Source organism: Bos mutus, chromosome 22 (genome assembly GCF_027580195.1).
Source record: "Bos mutus isolate GX-2022 chromosome 22, NWIPB_WYAK_1.1, whole genome shotgun sequence".
In the NCBI taxonomy this organism is placed as follows: Eukaryota; Metazoa; Chordata; class Mammalia; order Artiodactyla; family Bovidae; genus Bos; species Bos mutus.
In genome coordinates, this window is record NC_091638.1 from 38,823,097 (window position 1) to 38,846,554 (window position 23,458).

The following is a 23,458-nucleotide window of genomic DNA, read 5'->3' on the forward strand; positions in this document are numbered from 1 at the left end:
TCCATCTGTGCCCACCCACATCCAGCCCAGTCTGAGCCCAGCTGCCCAGCATTCATTGCAAGCTAGTCAGGCCTGGAAGCAGAGTGGGCCAGGATAGAGGAAGACCAAGGTTCCCTGTGGCAAAGCAGATCAAGCAGGGAAGGAGATTAATCCTTTAATCTCTTTTATGATGGCTTTGAGGGCTGGGCACCAAGGTGGATGCTCTGAGATCTAGCTCAGCAACTTCATCCTGTTTCCATGCCACAGTGCTAATGCATCAGAGAGCCCCCGACCCCGTTTCTCCAGGGCCCCCACATTTTTCTAACTCTCAGCTCTTTTAAGACAAATTGTGAAACATAAGCCCTCCCAACCTCCATCCTCATCCTTACCTCCCTCCCCATTTACCTGCTTAATTTTCGTTCCTTCACAGGCTGGCCCTGACAGCAGTGAGATGAGGCAGATGGAAAGGTCTTACAGAACCTTGGACCAGGGAGTGTAGAGTACGGTAGACGGCATGCAGACCAGCACTCCTGTTAGAGCAGGACAGCTGCTGTCTGGACTGCAGCCAGCACCACTGCTATGACTGAGTTTCATTTTGTTTCATTTTATTTTTAGCTGATCTTCTCTAACAAAGCCTCAGTTAGTTTTTGTCACACTAAATTTGAATAGTGTATCCAACACAGTTCTTTGATTGGGAGTAACAGAAACTGACTGTCGCTAAATTAAGCCCTAATAACAACAACAACTGTTGTTTTGTTATCAAAAGAGAAAAACCATCTAGAGAGAAGACGGGACGCAGGATAGCTTAGCCTCAGGAAGCTGGGTAGCAGGATATAATCCATACCCCATCACTGGCATGAATCTACTCCAACCCTGTCCCTTTCTTATGCTTCCCCTCTCTGAATCTGAACCCCAGAAGAGGGAGTCTGAATGCCAAGTTCAGGCCCCAGTTCACTACTTGGCAAAGGAAGCGCACGGTCCCGTGAGTGACAGCCCCAGCGAAATAGTGCATAGCAATAAAGGTGTTCTCAGACTGAGGTGCTGTTACACAAGGGGATGGATGGTTGGCAGGCAAAACCTGCAGGTGTCCTCTGCACAGGGTGACATACGTCATTTCATCTTTATCACTGAACTTTTTTTAATCTAAGAAAAGTAGATGTGTGTGTGACCTGGCTATTTTTCTAAAATAAAGCTATACATTTTCATAGGCAAAACCACTATGATTCCTCAGTGGCCTAGGAAAAGAGTAACCAGCCATTCTAAAGGCACTTATTCCTGTGGGAACAACCAGGCAAGGAAGGAGGGAGCAGAGGGCCGAGTGGTTAAGACTAGTAGGGGTCCCCAGCCTCTGGGAGCTAATGTTTGGTGATCTCAGGTGGAGCTGATGTAATAGTAATAGAAATAAAGTGCACAATAAATGTAATGTACTCGAATCATCCAAGAACAATTCCCCTCTCCTCGGTCTATGGAAAAATTGTCTTCCATGAAACTGGTCCTTGGTGTCAAAAAGTTGGGGACCAGAAGCAAGAGGATGAGTTGAGTGTCTGAAAGTGGTGGTGGATTCTGGTTTGGCTGCAAACTGGCTGTGGGACCTCAGCCACCTCTGAGCTTCAGTTTCTTCATCCGTAGTAGTATCTTCCTTGTTGTCAAGATTTCATTCCAAACACACACACTTAGACATACAACCTCATCATAAATCTGCAACAGAAAAGTGCTGTTATGAACATAAGAGCGGAAGGGTGGTGATATAGTGCCCACCTGCTGTACAGAAATAAATGATAAAAGAGGATTGAAAGCTACAGAATCAATCCACTCCCTAGTTTGGGGCCTAGACATGGGGATGGAAGATACAAGGTCAAGGCAGGGGAAAAGGACATAGAAAGGGGCAAGGGAATTACTTTGGTTCCTAACCTACCACCACTTACCATAGGTCATGGCCTCAGATATGTTTCTTAAATTTGCCTAGGTTCCCCTTACTTTCTGACAAAAAAAGTCTTTAAGATCCAAAGATGCTTTTTATTTAAGAAATTTACATGCATCTTGCCTCAGTGAAAGTAAAATCTGTCATTTTCCCACATAGAAAGGGGTGTTTTATATAACTGTGAAAGTCAAACATGTCAATTGTAAAACTAGACAATAGGGAAAAAATGGAAATGAAATGGTTAGGAAAATACCTCTAATCCCATCATGCTAGACAACCACTATTAAATTTTGGTATATGCCTTTCCAGGTATTTTTTGATATATCTATACTTGTAAAGATAGCTCCTTGATTTCCATGTTAAGATGGAAAATAACTAAAAAATGTTAATAACCCATTTGTTTCATCTCACAGTTGTTTTCAATCTTTCTACTTCTGCAAAAGTCACACCTGTGCTAGCTCAATCATCAGTAAAAAGTTTTATTACAGTACCTGTGATGTTCTTAATCAAAAGTTACAGTCCTGTGCCCCAACCCCACTTCACCCCTATGATTGGAAGTCTCTGATTTAGCAGCATATCATGGACATCCTTTGATGCTGATAAAAGAAGAAAAGTTATCTTTTTTCATGGTTGTATAATAATCAATTTAAAAATAACAGTTAACTTTCATTACATTCTTGGAGTAGGCAGCGTGTTCACCAGTTGACTTTCATTGTTTCATTGAGCTCCCTTGCCAATCCTGCACAGCAGGGCGGTTATGATTCCCATTTGAAAGATGATAAAACTGAAGCTCAGAAAGATGAAGTAAGTTGCTCAGCTGACAAAGCCAGCAGCTGGTGGAGCCAGAATTTGATCTCAGGTTGTCTGACACTAGAGCCCACGGTTACCATTACGTGTGTGCCAGTCATCAGAAACATTGTTTTTTTGTAGGTTTTTAAAATCTTATTTACTATAGCATCTAGGTATTTTTCTTATTTACGTTGAAATGATGTGCTTTTGTAGAGCAGGAGAGGATCCGCCTTGTGTTCTCAGCCTGTCTGTAGAGAAGCAGGAGCTGGGCCAGCTTTACCCCATAGCATGTCCCGTCATTAAGTACCGATGCGCTTCTGTGTTTCTAAAACAACCTTGAGGCTGCTTGGCTCTGGCAATGGAGGGAAGGACTGATGGATGAGGCTGAGTTGCTGAATTGACTGCCCTTCACTGTTTCGTATTTATTTGTTTATCTGCCCTCTCCCATTATGACCTGTCTGGGAGTTGGCAGAGAAGCGGGCAGGATTTATGGATGTGCCGCATAGAGCTGTGCCTGGAGTTGAAGTCTCTTGCAAGAGCCACTGAAAAATGAAACAGAAAACAAAACACAAAATACCAGATAGAGCTCCTGGTACAAATGAATTTCAAGGGTCATTTTAGAGACACACAAGTACATTGCCTGCCTGGCTTCCTTTCAGACAAGACTGAGAAGCCAAGACAGATGATGTGCTTGGAAAGTTAGCTTTCTGCTGCCACCGTTTCTCCCTGTGGCCGACTTGCTGCTTTTTTGGCACTTGTCCGTCTCCTCCATCTTCTGCCTCCTTCCTCTATTCTCTTAACATTCCACTCATCTCCTTTTGTTCTGGGGCCTAGTGATTGTATCTTGTGGACAGATGTATCTTGTACCTGTGGACAGATGAAGCCCTCCACTTTTCAGAGTCTTTTCAATTTGATCTTTCTCAGAGAAGGCTGGCTGGTTGAACCCCAGGTAATGGTGAAGGAGTGAGGTTGATACAAGTTAAGTGATTGTCTAAAGCCATCCGCTAGTAGTACAATGAATATATATTTAGTGGCTATTGTGTATAAAGGAAGGACCTGTGGAAAGCAGATAATGTGTGCAGGATCCAGGGATCACCAGTTATGGATGCTGACTAGGACCAGTGTGCCAATATCCTCATTTCGTCCCCAGAGAAGGGCATGGCAACCCACTCCAGTATTCTTGCCTGGAGAATCCCATGGACAGAGGAACCTGGTGGGCTATAGTCCATGGGGTCTCGAAGAGTTAGACACAACTGAGAGACTAACACTTCCTCATTTCTTATCCCCTATTGTCAGGTCTCATGGAAAATATAGTGTCAGTCAATTGTTTTTAAGAGACCAGTGTATTTGTGCTTGCTGGTATCTTCTTTACCGTCTTCCCTCCATCCAGATATAATCTGCATAGGGTCTCTGCTTTGAGATGTCTGCTTTGTTCCTGTTGTTCATTCACTGATTTTCCTCATTCGACATAGCACCAACTATGTGCCAGGCGCTGTCTTAGACACTCAGAAAAAATAATAGGAACAAAGCAGATACAACTCCTGCCTTCTGAGGACTTATATAGTCTATCTGGAGCCTCAGACATTAACTAAAGTTAGAGAGACAAAGGACAGATAGCAGCTGTGGAGGGGCTCTGGGGGAAAGGAATCAGGTGCTGAGAACCTGAAATGGGGTCCCGTTCCAGGTTTGTGGGACGCTGCTATGGACAAATGGAAGGAGAGTGTGGCTTCATTGTTGAGTGAATGTTTTTAAGTCTCCTCTAATATTCACTAGTGCTGACAGCAAGGAATTAACCCCTTTGCATCGCTACCACCGTCACTCACCTGTGCTCATAAGCTGTCTCTCAACTGGCCTCCTGTCTACTCTCCTGGCCTTCTTCAGGTCCATTTTCTACATTAAAGCCAGAGTATGTGAACCTGATTGTGTCCTGTCTAGATTTAAAGCCTTCATTGGCTTCCCAGTGCCCTTCAAATGAGAATTAATGTTCTTAATAGAACCTCCCGTGCCGTTGGCCATCCAGCCCCTTCTACCTATCTTACACTAGTGATTGTATCTTACCTGTGGACAGATGAAGCCCTCCACTTTTCAGAGTCTTTTCAATTTGATCTTTCTCAGAGAAGGCTGGCTGATCATTTCACGCTTCTCTCGCCATAGCCACACTGACTTCTCCTGATTTCCTCAGATCCTCAGTGTGTTTACATATGTTATTCCTTCTTTCATTCTTCTCCTACCCGTCTTTCACATTTCACCTTAAAGGAGTTCTCCAGGAAGGCTTTCCTGACCACATATTGTAATGTATTCCTGGCTACAAGCATGCATGAAGCTGCGCAGTTTCCCTTGGTTAGCACTTGACACAGGTTGTAATGATATTTGTGTGGGATGAATAGGACAATGTCACAGAGGCATGAGGGCTGGGGCAACATCTCTTTCCTCCTCATTCTAACCCTGGCACCTGGCACATGCCTTCCTCCAGACAGTACCTAAAGAAAGGATGAATGGACTCATGAGTAACAGTATAAACTTTACAGCTTAAAAGACAAGCTCAAAGTTGTATAGTTCAACTCCCTCAGTGTATAGATAAGATACTAGAGGATCAGAGAGATGAGGTAACTTACCCAAGGTTACACAGAAAGTTAATGGCAGATCTGGCCTGGGAGTATGGTTTACAGGTCATATCACAGTGTTATACTGTCACTCCAAAAACTTCAAAACTTTGATGCTCTTTGAGATCTAGACCTATAACTGAAACACAGTGTGTTCGTTACATGGAGAAACTACCTGTATTAAGCATTATAGAGTTTCAGGTGAATTGCTAGCTCATTAAAGCTCTTAAAGCCTCGATTCATTTGTAACCTTTTTTTTTTTTTTTAATAATTGATTTTTAAATGAACTCTAAGGTCTCAACTGAGTACCATTCCCAAGCACAGTGGAGCAGGCCATGGCCTCTAGCCTGTGAAACAAATCCTTGGTCCTTTTTCTTTCTGAATTAGTTCATTCAATTGACAATAAATGGAGTCCAACTTTCTAATATCTCTCCTCCCCAAGGAAGGCTTTGTGATGAAGTGGGAGGCAATGAGATGCCCCCAAGCAATCGCCTACCACAGGTATTCTCTGAAATATGACAGGGAAGTGCATATTTGTTCTGCTTCTGGAAGGCTATTTATGCACCTTCTGAACCGTGACTAGGACAGGACATGGCTCAAAAACGTCAGGTGTTTCCTCTTGGTGAATAGGAAGCAGCAGCTTCACTGCCTTGTATGACACCCCAGAACTGTGTAGCTTATATAAGCTTCCAAATGCAGTGAAAGGAAACTGTTGTTAATGGCTGCTCTATCCCAGGATCAAGGCAGCACTAGCAAGATCACCAAGGGCTGTCCCCCCAGGCAGGTGAGACTCATAGGAAAGGGAGGAACCAGGGTGAAGTCAAGAGACCATGCGTTTATAGAGTTGTCCATTTTGAGTTAATGAGTTAAAAAAAAGACTCCTCTCTGAAGTCTTGGCTTTTCCATTTACAAAATGGATTGAGTGTAAGGCCTGCCTTCCTCATTATTCACTCTCAAAGCAGGAGGCTCTACTCTAAAGATGGGTGGGTGATATTTGGGGGAAGAAGAAGGGCACATTTCCGGCCCACGTGGAGTTTACATTTGGGGAGGGAGACAGGCCTGAAATACATATTTATGTAATCCTTGTTCAATATGAACTGTGATGAGTATCACTGAGAGGATAAAATGAGATATAAATAGTGGACTATGTACTGTGTGAAGTGCTATGACCAGACATCATACCGGCTATTTTACATATAAAAATAATACCCACCACAACAACAACCCACATGGTATTAATATGAACCACCCTTTCAAGTGTTTATCATATATTGACTCATTTATCCCTCATTTAGAAGCACATGAGCTGTAGAAACTACTATTGTCCCAATTTTATAGATGAGAAAACTGAAGTACAAAGAAGCTAATCTGTTGTAAGAAATACGGCCACTAAGTGGCAGAGAAAGGACCCAAGCAGTCTGAGTAACTGAGTCTCTATATCAGGCTGCCTCTCAGGATATGACTGTCTCATTTTATCCTTGCGACAATCTAGGAAATACCAGTCATTCCCATTTTCCAGATTTGGACACAAAGGCAGAACGCCTAAGAGACTCCCCTGAGTTCCCACAGCTAGGAGGTAGCAGTCAGGCTCTGACCCACCCCGGTGCCTCCTGGGATGCCCTCCAAGGGGTCAGCCCCGCCCCCGCCCCAGGAAACACTTCTTCCAGAGCAGCTTTCTGACGTCTGCCCCGTCCCCTCCCGCACAGGTGTTCCTGAAGAGCGACCGCGTGGCACGCATGGTGCAGAGCGGCGGCTGCTCCGCCAACGACTCGCGAGAAGTCTTCAAGAAGCACATTGAGAAACGCGTGCGCAGCCTGCCGGAGATCGACGGCCTCAGCAAGGAGACCGTGCTGAGCTCCTGGATGGCCAAGTTTGATGCCATTTACCGCGGGGGAGGACCCCAGGAAGCAGCAGGCCCGGATGACGGCCAGCGCCGCTTCCGAGCTGATTCTGAGCAAAGAGCAACTCTATGAGATGTTCCAGAACATTCTTGGGATCAAGAAGTTCGAGCATCAGCTCCTGTACAATGCTTGCCAGGTAAGGAGCTGTCACCTGGGTCCAGGGCTGTGAGTAAAGCCGGGCCAGGGACTTACCTGGTGGTCCGCGGTGAAGGTCCTCACTTCCACTGCAGGGGTTTCAGGTTGCATCCCTGCTGGGGAACTAATATCCCCCGAGCTGTGCAGCACAGGAAAAAAAAAAAAAAGCAGGGCCTTATGACAGCTTCTATGTTCCCTAGTCATTGTTGCCTTCTGTGCGTATCTTGATTTTTTTAAATGTATTTTTAAATTATATTTTCTAATTTTAATATATTTTAAAATTACATTTTGTAACTGCATTGGTAAAAGTTGAATATGGTCCAGTCTAGAATATTTTCAGGTTTTTCTTTTGATTTTTAAAAGAAATGAAAACATTTTGTGAGTTCCTAAAAATCTCCTGGCCCCTAGATGTTGTGTGTATTGTGTTCAGGGGGTCAGTTGGCCCCTTTATGGAAAGTGTCGTAAGATCAAAATGATTTTTTAAAAAAGATTATGCGCCTTTAAAATAGATGGGATTTACCAGCTGAAGGGCTTCTACTTCCTCATTTGGTGACACAAGTTGGACCTAGCACCTGGTCAAGAGAAATTATTTAAAACAAAACTTCCATAAAACCTGCCTTGTACCCTTATATTAGTCACACCATAAATTTCCAAGTGGATCTGAGGTGGCTAGCTGAGGCTTTGCTTGCATGCCTGCTAATTTGCTACAGTCATGTCCATCTCTGTGCAACCCTGTGGACTGTAGCCTGCCAGGCTCCTCAGTCCATGGGATTCTCCAGAGAAGAATAGTGGAGTGGGTTGCTGTGCCCTCCTCCAGGCTCAGCTTGGGCCCACCCAAAAAGTGCGCTTATATTTTTTCTGGATGAAAGTTTGGGGGAGTGAAGTACTCCTGATCTTCATTAACTGCAAATCTTTCCCCATTATATTTCTTTATTCAACAAATATTTATTGTGTGCCTACTCAGCAGACTTTGAAAAGTTTATTGAGTGTCTCTTGGGAGCATTTTTAAAAGGCACATTTCCAGCCACAGCCCTAGATTCTGGTTCTGCATTCTCAAGGTAGGGCCCAGAAAAATGCTTTTTTAAACAAGAGCTTCCCTTACTAGTAATCTTGCTCCCCGTTGCCTTTTAAGAACCATTATAGAATTTCAGCCATGCCCTGGTTTCTCTGTACAACTCTACCCCTCAGATCAGATCAGATCAGATCAGTCGCTCAGTCGTGTCCAACTCTTTGTGACACCATGAATCGCAGCACGCCAGGCCTCCCTTTCCATCACCTAATCCTGGAGTTCACTGAGACTCACGTCCATCGAATCAGTGATGCCATCCAGCCATCTCATCTTCTGTCGTCCCCTTCTCCTCCTGCCCCCAATCCCCCCCAGCATCAGAGTCTTTTCCAATGAGTCAACTCTTCTCATGAGGTGGCCAAAGTACTGGAGTTTCAGCTTCAGCATCATTCCTTCCAAAGAAATCCCAGGGCTGATCTCCTTCAGAATGGACTGGTTGGATCTCCTTGCAGTCCAAGGGACTCTCAAGAGTCTTTTCCAACACCACAGTTCAAAAGCATCAATTCTTCGGCGCTCAGCCTTCTTCACAGTCCAGCTCTCACATCCATACATGACCACTGGAAAAACCATAGCCTAGACTAGATGAACCTTTGTTGGCAAAGTAATGTCTCTGCTTTTGAATATGCTATCTAGGTTGGTCATAACTTTCCTTCCAAGGAGTAAGCGTCTTTTAATTTCATGGCTGCAGTCACCATCTGCAGTGATTTTGGAGCCCAGAAAAAAAAGTCTGACACTGTTTCCTCTGCTTCCCCATCTATTTCCCATGAAGTGATGGGACCAGATGCCATGATCTTCGTTTTCTGAATGTTGAGCTTTAAGCCAACTTTTTCACTCTCCACTTTCACTTTTATCAAGAGACTTTTTAGCTCCTCTTCACTTTCTGCCATAAGGGTGGTGTCATCTGCATATCTGAGGTTATTGATATTTCTCCCGGCAATCTTGATTCCAGCTTGTGCTTCTTCCAGTCCAGCGTTTCTCATGATGTACTCTGCATAGAAGTTAAATAAGCAGGGTGACAATATACAGCCTTGACGTACTCCTTTTCCTATTTGGAACCAGTCTGTTGTTCCATGTCTAGTTCTAACTGTTGCTTCCTGACCTGCATACAGATTTCTCAAGAGGCAGGTCAGGTGGTCTGGTATTCCCATCTCTTTCAGAATTGTCCACAGTTTATTGTGATCCACACAGTCAAAGGCTTTGGCATAGTCAATAAAGCAGAAATAGATGTTTTTCTGGAACTCTCTTGCTTTTTCCATGATCCGGATGTTGGCAATTTGATCTCTGGTTCCTCTGCCTTTTCTAAAACCAGCTTGAACATCAGGAAGTTCACGGTTCACATATTGCTGAAGCCTGGCTTGGAGAATTTTGAGCATTACTTTACTAGCATGTGAGATGAGTGCAATTGTGTGGTAGTTTGAGCATTCTTTGGCATTGCCTGTCTTTGGGATTGGAATGAAAACTGACCTTTTCCAGTCCTGTGGCCACTGCTGAGTTTTCCAAATTTGCTGGCATATTGAGTGCAGCACTTTCACAGCATCATCTTTCAGGATTTGGAATAGCTCAACTGGAATTCCATCACCTCCACTAGCTTTGTTCGTAGTGATGCTTTCTAAGGCCCGCTTGACTTCACATTCCAGGATGTCTGGCTCTACATAAGTGATCACACCATCATGATTATCTTGGTCGTGAAGATCTTTTTTGTACAGTTCTTCTGTATATTCTTGCCATCTCTTCTTAATATCTTCTGCTTCTGTTAGGTCCATACCATTTTTGTCCTTTATTGAGCCCATCTTTTCATGAAATGTTCCTTTGGTATCTCTGATTTTCTTGAAGAGATTTCTAGTTTTCCCCATTCTGCTGTTTTCCTCTATTTCTTTGCATTGATCGCTGAAGAAGACTTTCTTATCTCTTCTTGCTATTCTTTGGAACTCTGCATTCAGATGTTTATATCTTTCCTTTTCTCCTTGTTTTTTGCTTCTCTTCTTTTCACAGCTGTTTGTAAGGCCTCCCCAGACAGCCATTTTGCTTTTTTGCATTTCTTTTCCATGGGGATGGTCTTGATCCCTGTCTCCTGTACAATGTCACGAACCCCATTCCATAGTTCATCAGGCACTCTATCTATCAGATCTAGGCCCTTGAATCTATTTCTCACTTCCATTGTATAATCATAAGGGATTTGCTTTAGGTCATCCCTGAATGGTCTAGTGGTTTTCCCTACTTTCTTCAATTTAAGTCTGAATTTGCCAATAAGGAGTTCATGGTCTGAGCCACAGTCAGCTCCTGGTCCTGTTTTTGCTGACTGTATAGAGCTTCTAAAGTTGGTTAAAGGCGGACACCGTAGTTCATTGGCTAACAGTTGTTCCTTGCTCAGAATCCAGTAAACCTTGGTAAATCTTAATATAACTCCTCGCTTAAAATAACTCTGAGGCCTTGGGAGTTAACTTCCCCACACATGAGCTTGGGATGCAGTCGTAAGAATGCATGTATGCAAAGCCCGAAGTAACATGGGACACTTTGTACATGGTAGCAGTTAAAGTTTATTACAGTCTATTGGAATAAGCAAAAAGTCAACAGACACCATCAGAACAGTGCCGTAAATATATATTTTTTTAATTTTTAAAAAATTTTATTGGAGTATAGTTGATTTACAGTGTTGTTAATTTATGCTATATAGGAAAGTGAGTCAGTTATACACATATGTATATTCACTCTTTTTTAGATTCCTTGCCCATACAGGTTATTACAGAGTATTGAGTAGCGTTCCCAATGCTATACAGTACGTCTTTATTGATTATCTAATTTATGTATCGTAGACTTAGTATGATCATCTTTAGCTCCATCCATGTTGCTACAAATGGCGTTATTTCATTGTTTTTTTGTGGTTGAATAATATTCCATTGTATGTAATTAAATGTTTAATGTAGGAACTACAGGATATTGGGATTTTCTTCTTCCTGCCTCCATGTCTGTCTGCTAATTCAAGGCACACATCATTTACTTCGATGATCAGTGTTTACCCAACTGGTAACGCTGCCTCCCTTCTTGCCCATGAAAATGTACCCACCACACACCAATCGAAGTGATCTTTTAAAATTGTAAACTGGATCATGCCAATTCTGCACCTAAAATCTTCCATGGCCATCCCCTCACCCCTAGAATGGCATCCTTACCTATAACTAAGGCTTAAGGCAGAACAGGAATCATCCTGGATCACACCACTTTCTCTATGTGCTTTCTCACTGGCCTTCTGTTTCCCAAACATATCACATTGGCTGTGGGCCTTTGCATTTGCTCTTCCCTCAATTTAGAATACTCTTTGCGAAGACCTTTGCATGACTGGCACAGCTTAAATGTCAGCTTCTCCATGAGGTGTTCCTGGACCACTTCATCTAAAGTTCTCCCTTGCTTCACACCCTGCCAAGTCACTGTCTTTCCCATCCCCCTGTTTGATTTTTATCAAAGCCTTTACCACTGTCTTCCATTTCCTCTTCACCTGTTTTTGTGTTTACTACCTGTCTCACCCTCTCTGCCCATCCTTCAGCAGAATGTTGGCCTTAGGAGGACGATAGTGCATCTCTGCCTTATTTGCTAATATTTCCAAAAAGTATTGAAAATACTTTGTCAAATACTTTGTCAAAGTATTTCCAGTACTTTGACATAAAACAAGTGTTCCATAAATGCCTATTACATTAATAAATGGATGATGGCAGATTGTTCTAAGTAGTTGGTAGGCTCTTATCAACCATTATGCTGCTGCTGCTAAGTTGCTTCAGTCCTGTCCGACTCTGTGCGACCCCATAGACGGCAGCTCCCCCGTCCCTGGGATTCTCCAGGCAAGAACACTGGAGTGGGTTGCCATTTCCTTCTCCAATGCATGAAAGTGAAAAGTGAAAGGGAAGTCACTCAGTCGTGTCCGACTCTTAGCGACCCCATGGACTGCAGCCTACCAGGCTCCTGCATCCATGGGATTTTCCAGGCAAGAGTACTGGAGTGGGGTGCCATTGCCTTCTCTGTGTCAACCATTATAGCTCACCCTAAAATTTCTGGATGTTTTAGTAAACAGGAATCTGTTTGAAATCTCAAAATATAGTGTGTGTGTGTGTATATATATATATATAATATTCAAAGGTATTCTGACACCCTGCTTTCCTCTCAGCCCACTTCAGTTCAGAACCCTGGTTTCCTATCCAAAGATAGAGTTTCTGTGATGGGTTAAAAAGTATTTGAAATTCTCAAGCCTCAATTTGAGATTAAATATATTTGTTATTTTAAATTGACGTGTTAGTACTGCATCCCATGTAGCACTTGTAGATTGGGGTAAGCAGGTAGCAAAACCATCCATCACCACCCTCTTCTCTACAACAAGAAGATGAGTTGTGATAGCTTCAAAAAGATTGACAATCACCCACTTAAGTGGTAAGTAATATGCAGAATTAGAGTTAGTCAAGTGTTCATAAACTTGCTAGGCATAGAATGTTTCTAGGGATTAGTTTTTCTAATTTCAGTGGCTAGCTTATCATGAAGATTTTCTGCTCTTGCTTAAACATCAGCATCACTGAAATGAATCTATTGCTATGCCATTTCTTACTTTGGTTGCTTTGAACTTGTTGACTATGGTAAAGTGGCAGGACCTTGTTTTACTTGTTTAATTAATTAATTAAAATTAATTTATTCTACTCATTTTCAAGATTTTTCTATGTGGTATTAAAAAATACGAGGATATAAAAGAATAATGTCTTCTCTCCCCAAAATAATGGTTGTCCCCTTAGCTGAGAGAGAGTTATAAGAAATGTAAAATGAAGTAACGTCTTGGGACTGGAATACTTAAGGCATTTAGTATTTTATTTTATACTGACACCTAGTCTGATTACTGCTTCATTGGTTCACCTCAGTAGAAATCAGAGCAAAGAGCATATTACAGGTAATTCACAAAGAAAAAAACAAAATAATTCTGAATATATGATTGTAGAATTTCTAAGTTCCATGTGTTTAGTCATCTGAGCTATATAATTGTATTGACAGTCAGAAGTATTTTAAAAGAAATATACCATTGGTAACAATAATACATTGCAAATGTTACAGAAATGGGTATTCTCATTACTTACTGGTAGAATGATTTATTGGGGTAAACTTTCTGTAGCATAATCTGTTAATTTGTAGCCAAACACCTTTATATTTGGCAAACCTTTTAACCTGGCAGCTCTGCTTCTAGAAATTTGTTTTAAGTAGATACTCAGAGATTTTATCAGGAGTTTTAAGTCCAAAGATGTTCATTGTGGCATTTTATATGACAGTGAAAAAAATACAAACAACCTTCATTCCCGGTAGGAGGGGATTAACTAGATTTTAACAGTATGAGACAGTACTCTTCAGCTAGCAAAATAGTTGCTGAAAAAGAACACTTACCATGTGGGGAAGTGTTCAGTAGATATTTCTAAGTGGAAAGTCAGGCTGTGGACCAGTGTGAAGACATAATCCCATTTTTATGGAATACGGACTGGATAGGCAAACAATAAAATCTAAACTATGATTATCTTTAAGGGTTATGATATCTTTAAGGTTAAGCATTATGATTGATTTTTGTGTTTTTCCCTTGTGCTTTTTGGTGTTTTCACATTTTCTGCCCTAAGTATATAGGTATTTTGTAAATAGAAACAAATAGCAAAAATCTCAACAAAGAAGCTATCAAAAGAAGAAAATTATCTTCCGTGTTGTATTTGAGACTTCAGTCATTAATATATCACCTTCATGATTTTATACCATTTCCAAGTACTACCTGTGTGATTATTTATTTAATGTCCATAATTAAGCCAACACTTAACTCACTTTGTAAGCCTGTCTTTACCTTAGAAGTAATACATGTGAAATCACAGCTGTGATGTACTAGATTTTTAAAAATACTCTGCAGTAATGTGAACTGCAATCATTAAAATAGATGCTCTTTATCAGTCTGCCTCTGACATGATCTCACACCACCATTGATGTGGGCAGCATAACTCTGGTGACCAGTTCCTTTAAATACTGACATTGATGAGATAGATCCCTCTGACACCATCCCTGAAAATAGCCCCAGACTAACCAGAACAGATTTCACCTGAAGTCTGTACTTCAAACACCCTGCAATCAGGTTTCAGAAATTATAGATACACTCACTAGTTTTCTCATAGATTATACTCAACTCTGCAGTACTCTATCCACTCATAGGAGCAAAGACATAGAACTGAAATCATATTCTTTTCATTTGCAAAAGTATGCTTGTTTTGTTTTTTTGTTTTGTTTTCTATTTTCTGATCCTTCTCCCTATGAGAGAGAGCAGTTCATAGGTGCTTTCAATCTAGAAACATGCATATTTCGTTGTATGCATATTGTATTTTAGGGGAAAGTATAATCTGATTTCTGCTGCAGTTTTCTGATGGTTCCTGTGATCTCTCTGTGAGGTACTGCCAGGAACTTGTTTTCATCTCAAATGAAAGAGGATGTTTAACAAAGAGTGATTGTATCAGTTACACATCTACTGTCTGTTGAAAAATGAATGTCCATCAAACCAGTTTTTTTAAAAAAAGCAAGGAGTCTTAATAAATATCTCCATATTTACACACACAATTTTTTAAAGACAGTCGTGTTTGAAGTTTCATGGTTCTGGCTCAGAAAAGAGTTTGCTCATACAGCATAATCATCCTTGTAAAATCATTGAAAACTCCTATTATGAAATCAGTGTTGTTTTTATTTTCCCAAACTCTTGAGAAGAAGCAATTATATAGGCATTTGAGTTATCATCTGAGAAATGGGACTAACACAGACCTGCTTTCTATTTTCATAAAATGCAAAGATGATGATTTATTTTAAAAGTTTAAAGAATGCAAAGCACCCTTTTTCCTCATTCTTTCTAGTAACCTCCACATCTGGAATTGACTTAATGCCCAGTTGGATGTACCAGATGTCTGCAACTTCCTACCCATATTAACTTAACTTCATGAGTTTTCCTTAACTGTTCTGTTCTGAAATGTGCAGACATTTCTCCTTGAAAAACACTTCAGCGGTGTTTCACTTTTACGTATTTTTAAATGAAGATAAATCCTTCTTAGGGAAGCAACCCAACTAATTTCCAAGGGGATATGGATGAGTAGAAGCTAAGAAAGTTAGTTGTTTCTTCATGTTTCCGTTCTGCTCTTTGAGAACAGCGTTTCTTTCTGGTTGTGTCCTTATGATCTCACTCGTAGCTCCTGGAAACGTGGGGATCTGAGTCTAATCTTCTCCTCAGCCATCATTTGTGCCTCCTGGGCAGCAAGGTAACATACATACTGCAGTTAAATGAAGATGACAGTATTCTGTTCATTTATCTTCTCTGAATTTCTAGAGATTTTTTCATATAATCCAGAAGACTTGAGAAGAAACACCTGGAATATAATTTCCTAATGTATAAACATCTTTGTATTTTCAGTATTAAATTCCCCACCATTTCTGAACTACTAACTGTCTTCAGTTACCTTCATTACCTTTCCTCCAGTCCATCATTAATGTGGCTTTTGATGATGTGATCTTGTTACAGGGCTCTCTTCCATGGACTTGATTAACACTTGGCAGCTTTTCAAATAGTTTATTAGACTCTGAGCAGAAACCTCACATTATCAGCTTTCAGCTGTGACCCGGATTACTGGATCGTATCTATACCTCATTATAGAGTCTTTCATCTCTATTTAAGTAGATATTTTTTTTCCCCATAGAATCTTTCATCTCTATTTAAGTAGATTTTTTTCCTAATCCATAAGTCTCCAGAAGATCTGTAGTCTCAGAATTTGCTTCTTGTCCTGGCTGTATTTCTTAATCACTTTTCTTGGCTCTCTGTCAATATTACATTTCTTTGTACATAATGGTTTTTCAATAACTACCTACTGAAGAAATATTTCAGCATCTGAGGGGGTGGACCCAGCAGACTGGTATTAAACACTTTTATTTAGCAGTGTACTTTCATTATTCCTAAGTTCATTCATTAATTTAACAGATGTTTTACCTGCTTACTGTGCACTAACCACCATGTTTCAGATACTGGGATAAAGCCTAAACTTTTCTGTTTTCTCACAGACAAGCCCATGTTTTACCTCCTGACAGTCTTCCTCTTTGCTCACCCCCAAAACAACTCCCAGTGACTTTTATAGTTTTTTCCTGCTCAGAGTATTGTATTTGTTTTCATTGTGTTGCTGTGTAAAAATTGCCACAAATGCAGTATTTTAAGATACTACCCATGTATTATCTCAAAGTTTCTGTAGATCAGAAATCTGGCATTACTTAGCTGGGTTCTCTGAGTGTTCAAGGACTCATAGGGCTGGAATTAACTCTGACTGGGCTGTGTTCTTATGTCAACGCAGCTGTAGAAGTCTTCAAAACCAGCCGTAGAGAGAGAGAACTTGTGGGTGTTTCAAGTCTCTGATTAATCAGGACTTCACTGGCAGTCCACTGGTTAAGAGTTAGCTTTCCAGTGCTGGGGGCATGGGTTCCATCCCTGATTGAAGTCTGCCTCTCTGCTGAAAAATCAAAACATAAACAACAGAAGCAATATTGTAACAGATTCAATAAAGACTTTATGAATGGTCCACGTCAAAAAAACCTTTTCAAAAGAGGGGATCTTTATCACCTTAGTCAGTCCCATCCAGGATAACCATCCTTTTCTATTAAAGTCAACTGATTAAGAATTTAAATTACATCTGGAGAATCTCTTCATTCTTGTCATATATTATCAGTTAGAAGCAAGTCATAGGGTCCCCCCAGATTTCCCTGCTGGCTCAGTGGTAAAGAATCGACCTATGCCGATATCCTCCTAATGCAGGAGATGCAAATTCGATCCCTGGGTCGAAAATATTCCCTGGAGGAGGAAGTGACAACCCACTGCAGTATTCTTACCTGGGAAATCCCATGGACAGAGGAGCCTGGCAGGCTATAGTCCATGGGGTTGTAAAAGAGTTGGACACGACTTAGCAGCTAAACAGCAGCAACAACATAGAGTCCCCTGCCCTCAAGGGCAAGTGAGTAGAATGGTAGTCACTGGGGGTCATCCTGATTTCTGCCACAGTTGCTCTCCCCCCATTCCAGTGTCATTGAACTCCTTCAAGTAACCTTTTAAGAGAAATTCTCCCTTATCATTCCGCCTAAAATAGGCTTATCCTTGTTTGGGATTTGGTTTTTTCTGTAACAGTACCTTGCTTTTTACCATCATAGAACATCACTCAATCTGAAATTACCTTGCATCAGTTCAGTTCAGTTCAGTCACTCGGTCATGTCTTACTCTTTGCAACCCCATGGACCGCAGCACGCCAGGCCTCCCTGTCCTCCACTGTCTCCCGGAGTTTACCCAGACTCATGTCCATTGAGTTGGTGATGCCATCCAACCATCTCATCCTTTGTCGTCCACTTCTCCTCCCGCCCTCAATCTCTCCCAGCATAAGGGTCTTTTCCGATGAGTCAGCTCTTCACATCAGGTGGCCAAAGTATTGGAGTTTCAGCCTCAACATCAGTCCTTCCAGTGAATACTCAGGACTGATCTCCTTTAGGATGGACTGGTTGGATCTCCTTGCAGTCCAAGGGACTCTCAAAAGTCTTCTCCAACACCACAGTTCAAAAGCATCAGTTCTTCATACTAGTTGATATTGTTGTTGTTCATACTAGTTGTTTCCTTATTATCTGCCTCCCTCTCCTGATTCATTTATTTAAGAGCAAGGACTGTGTCTTTTGCATTCACCACTCTATGGCAAATACTTAAGCACAATGCTAGGCACACAATAGATGTTCAACTAAATATTGACTAAATCACTAAATGGAGAGGCCAAGGCATTGATGGCCTTTGGATGCTTAAATGCCCATATTCTACAGAGGTGTGTTTCCTCCTTTGTTTCCCTTGAGGCAAAGTGCAGCAATGAAACAGGCATGTTAGTCTGAGACCAGAGTCAGACTGCTGATTCTCCTGTTTTATAGTGTGGATTTCACATGAGATTCACAGAATGCCGGTAGCCATAAAATAAACCTTCCCTGGTCGCAAAGAGTCGGACACAGCTGAGCGACTGATCTGATCTAATCTGATCTGGTCACTCCCTGCCTGTCTCTCCCATCACAGCGTTGGAGGACGAAGTACAGAAATTAAATTCACTCGCTGCCTCTAACAGTCATTAGATATTTGATGGACTGCTGGTTTTCAGTGGCTTTGCCTGCCAGATGTACTTTAATTTAGCATTCTTGGGGTATGGAAAGAGATCAAGATGTATGCACCCCCATGAACATGTTCTCCTCTGTTAGCAGAAGCAAAATTAGTGGGCATTGAAGATGTGGAGGGCACAGGGCCTGATAGCAATATTTAATTTCCCAGAGCAACAATTCTCTGATGACCCCATTGGCACTTTTCATGATGGAGTCATCAGAAAATTCTTACTTCTCTATCAGTTCTTCCTAGAACACATGGTTAGACATTTCTGTCTAACTGTGCCTGCTATTATGGTGAGATGGACTGCAATGGAACTTTGAAATTGAGAGGCAGTGGGTATCCTGGATCTGAGGAACAGGAAATTGGCATTTTCTATGCAGACTTTGAAACTGCTGAAGACATTTTGCAAAGCTCTTCCCTTTTTTGCCAAAATGGAATTACAGATATACTGGATTTATTTGAAGTCTTTTCATAAGCATTGAACCACAAAATTGTAATCAGAGGTGTTAAAGAGGTGTTCTTTCAGAAAAGGACATACAGAAATAGTATTTTCTACTTTGCCACCTTTCACCAAATGAGGGAAGCTATTATAAACCACTCTAACCCAGCTATGCAAGGGGAGATATTTTACAGGTCTTCTGACATGCTTCACCAACCCAGACTCCCCATGATCATTATTTGAATTTACTTTATTCTTCTTCAATGATTCAAACCTACCGTTTGCAGAAACTTGGATAATAGAGTGTTGTTTACTGATTAAATTTTGTGGTTAGCTTTTTTGTCTTCACTCTTTGTGCAAGTATACATAAAACATTGTGGTTCTTTCCTGCCCAGCTTGTGAGTGGTTCTGTCTTTCATAATAGACTCTTATTCAGGGAACACCTCCCATCCATGTCCGACCTCCAGTTTGAACAGTAATAATACCTATCAGATATGAAGCCTTGACCACATGCCAGACACTAAGCCTAGTACTTTACATACATTATCATATTTAATCCTCATAATAAGCTTGTAAGCTAGTTATTTTTACCCACATTTTAATAAGCAACCTAAAAGAGAGAAAGAAGTTCAACAATTTTTCCAAGGTCAGTCAGAAGTCAGAAGCAACCTGGATTTGAACTCCAGATTGTATGACTCAGCCTCCAAGTAAAATAAATAAGTTAATTTTTAAAAAATCAGCTCTTTCATGCAATTGCTGCAAATAATGGTGATTTTCTATCAATATAGAAGGCTCTGAAGAGTAAATAGAAAGTTTATCAATCCTGCCTTTATTCTAGGAAGACAGATACGTGTGTATTGTACTCATTTTCTGAATCTCTTTTAATATAGACTGTTCCTTTATTCCTAAAATTTATTGGAGGAGAAGAAAGGTCAGCTGACACTCAGTTCTTTGCATTTTCTCTTTTTTTCCAATTTTTATTGGAGTATAATTGATTTACACTGTTGTGTTGGTTTCTGCTGAACAGCAAAGTGGATCAGTTATACATATACATAGATCCACTCCTTTTAAGGTTATTTTCCCATATAGGTCATTACAGAATATTGAGTAGAGTTACCTGTGCTCTATAATAGGTCCTTAATAGTTGTCTATTTTCTATATAGATGTGTATATATGTCAATCCCAATTTATCCCTGCCCCCACTGTTTTCCCCTTGGTAACCATGTTTGTTTTCGACATCTGTTAAACTGTGTATTTTCTAGTTAGAATTTTAGTGAATGTGTCTTTGTTCACTGGTAACCAGTACAGTTTATGACTGCTTCACTCATTTAGGTTCTACTGTATCAGTACTAATGTGTCCTGATTTCACTTTTAGAAACATACTTCAAGCCTCACAGTGTTCAGAGGATGATTAAGAACAGGAAATGTTCGTCTTTCTTGCCTGTCCTTTTTAGCCTGTAATCAAGCCAGTAGGGGAGAAGGCAATGGCACCCCACTCCAGTACTCTTGCCTGGAAAATCCCATGGATGGAGGAGGCTGGTAGGCTGCAGTCCTTGGGGTCGCTAAGGGTCTGACACAGCTGAGCGACTTCCCTTTCATTTTTCACTTTCGTGCATTGGAGAAGGAAATGGCAACCCACTCCAGTGTTCTTGCCTGGAGAATCCCAGGGATGGGGGAGCCTGGTGGGCTTCCATCTATGGGGTCGCACAGAGTCAGACACGACTGAAGTGACTTAGCAGCAGCAAGCCAGTAGGAGGACTTGAAAACATGTGTTGCATAATGAACACCTTCCTGGGTTCAGTGACCCCAGAATTAGAACAAAGTTGCTCTTGGGAGAAAAAAACACACCCACAAAAGCACGCATGAATTTTCACCTTACAGAGGTTTTCAATGAAGAATTAAACCAGGGGTTGCTAAATGTTTTAGGCTTTGTGGACTTTGCAGCCTGTATAGCAACTACTTAATTCTGTCATTGTAGCAAAAGCTACCATAGGCATTATGCAAAGGAATGGGCGTGGCTGTCTATGTTCCGGTAAAACTTTACTTATAAATCAAGCAACTGGCAGATTTGACTGCAGGGCTGTAGTTTGCCAACCCCTGAGTTAAATAATATATCACATCATAACAGAAATAATTCTTTACTTTCCACAGAGCTGCCCTTTGAATATCAGATGTTACTTTTACAGCCCCAAAGGTTTTTAACACGGAACTTAGACTGTCCATGTCCATTCTGTGAACAGTGGGACATCATGGTGGTTAACAGTGTTGGCAGTGAAGACCATCATTACATAACCCAGAAGTGAAGTCTGTGCTGTTGAATTCTTAATATACTTGACCCATTTCAGTCTTTTTTTGTTTTTTTTTGATTGGTTGATTTTATAGGAGAAAAGTACATTTTAGTAAAGAAGGAAGTCAACAGTGAATTTACCTTACCACTGTACATCTTGGACAAGTCACTTACCTTCCTTAAGCATCGCTGTGCCTCTCTGTAGAATGTGAATAATACAGCATGTGCTTCACTGCATTTTTTGTGGTACCATGGTAAGACTCAGGACTTCCATTCTTTGGTACCTACCCAAGAGAACTGAGTATATTTGTCTACCAAAAGATATTACCAAGAATATTTATAGAAGTGTCATTGCCAGTAGCCAAAGATTGGAAGCAACACAAATATCTATCAACAATATCAAGTGATATATAAACCATAGCATAGTTCTACAATATAATATTCAAGCAGTTTAAAAATGAAGAATAACACTGGTACATTCAACAACAAAAGTGAATTTCGCAGACATTTATCTTGAATTTCATTTATCTTGAAATTCAGTTACATTTATCTTGAAATTCAAGGTCAGGAAAAACTCATCTATGGTGACAGAAATCAGAATAATAATTGCATCAGCAGAGGGAGGAGGGGAAACTGGGTAGGTATTGATTTGAAGGTACTCAGATGCTAGGAATGTTCTATTCCAGTAACATCCAAAATGGCAGCCACTTACCTCGTTGAATTAAATTTTAAATTCAGTTCACACTAGTCACATTTTAAGTGTTCAGTAGCCACGCATGTCTTGTGATTGTCAAAGTGGACAATGCAGACACCTCACCAAGTCCTTTTGGACAGCACTATTTACTGTATCTTGAGTAGGATCGTGTTTTCATGGTATCCATCTGTGAAAATTAACCAAGTTATGCCTTTGGAATTTACACTTTATTGGAGCAACTTCACTTTCACTTTTCACTTTTATGCACTGGAGAAGGAAATGGCAACCCACTCCAGTGTTCTTGCCTGGAGAATCCCAGGGACCGGGGAGCCTGCTAGGCTGCCATCTATGAGGTTGCACAGAGTCGGACACAACTGAAGTGAGTTAGCAGCAGCAGCAGTATATATACCTCATAAAATATGCTTCAAAATAAATACGTTTTACCTTGTAAAATAAGAGGGAAGTAAGCAAGAAAGAGAAACAAAAAGAAAAAAAAAGTATAAGTAAGGGCTTTTTAAATTTTAATTTTGAAATTAATATGGGACATGACCTCAGGAAGAAAAAGCGTAAGAGCTCTGTGCAGAAATATCAAATAAAACTTTCAAGCTAGATATTATTTCTCATTAACTTTAATTAGACTCCTTTTAGGTTTACAGGCTTAGCAAATTATCAAACCAAAAATAAAAACCTTAGGCTCTGCTCTCAGGCAAATTTCTTCAAATTCTGAAGCATTCATGAATGCTCTTCTGGTATCATAGCCTTTGTTACATCCCTGTGTAACTAATCTGTTTTGCTAATTAGATTCCATCATGAAGCAAGGTTTCAATCATTTTCTGTCCAACACCAGCATCTTTGTTTGTGTAGAGTTGTATGAGCCCCCATCCTGCGCAAATACATTCAGAGTAATGAGTTAGATTAGAGTGGTCTGATTTCTGTTTTATGAAAGTTAATTGAAAGTGTAACTTCAGTCTTTGTTACAGAAACCTGATTAACCCACTGCTTTATCTTACATGTGCAACAAAGAATCCCTTTCAACTATAGTAGCTTTTAGATTATCAAGAAGCATAAAAGAAGCAGTCTGAGAATTGTAGGTCAATTGTAGGCCTCTCACACTGGATATAAACACATGTGTTTGAGCAGAGTGGAATAAATCAGAAGAGCTCTGTGACCTTGGATAACTTCTTACGTTCTCTGAGCTTCAGTTTTCCTCGCTTTCTGCCTTCCCTGGCTCTGCAAGGAAGAATTATTGTTGCGCTTCCTTTTGTTCCCAGCACAAGACATGGCAACCACGGAGCAACAGAGAGCACGGTGACTCTGTAGTACCGTGCACATCCTCTCCCTCTGCACTGTGAGCATCTGGGGTCCGTGAAGTGTATCATTGTTTCCTTAATACATAGGCCACTGCCTGGCCTGCGGGATATCTGGAAAAAGGTCTTTTGAGTAATTGAGTCAGTA

The 23,458-nt window shown here is 40.9% G+C and overlaps 1 protein-coding gene across 1 annotated transcript in view; it reads left to right on the forward strand.

Annotated features, from left to right (window-relative positions):
- The window catches only part of CADPS (calcium dependent secretion activator), a 476,711-nt gene that overhangs the window by 119,997 nt on the left and 333,256 nt on the right, over positions 1-23,458 (forward strand). The window contains 2 exon segments of the mRNA XM_070360581.1: positions 6,999-7,183; positions 7,185-7,329. Coding sequence (XP_070216682.1) covers positions 6,999-7,183; positions 7,185-7,329 — 330 coding nt within the window.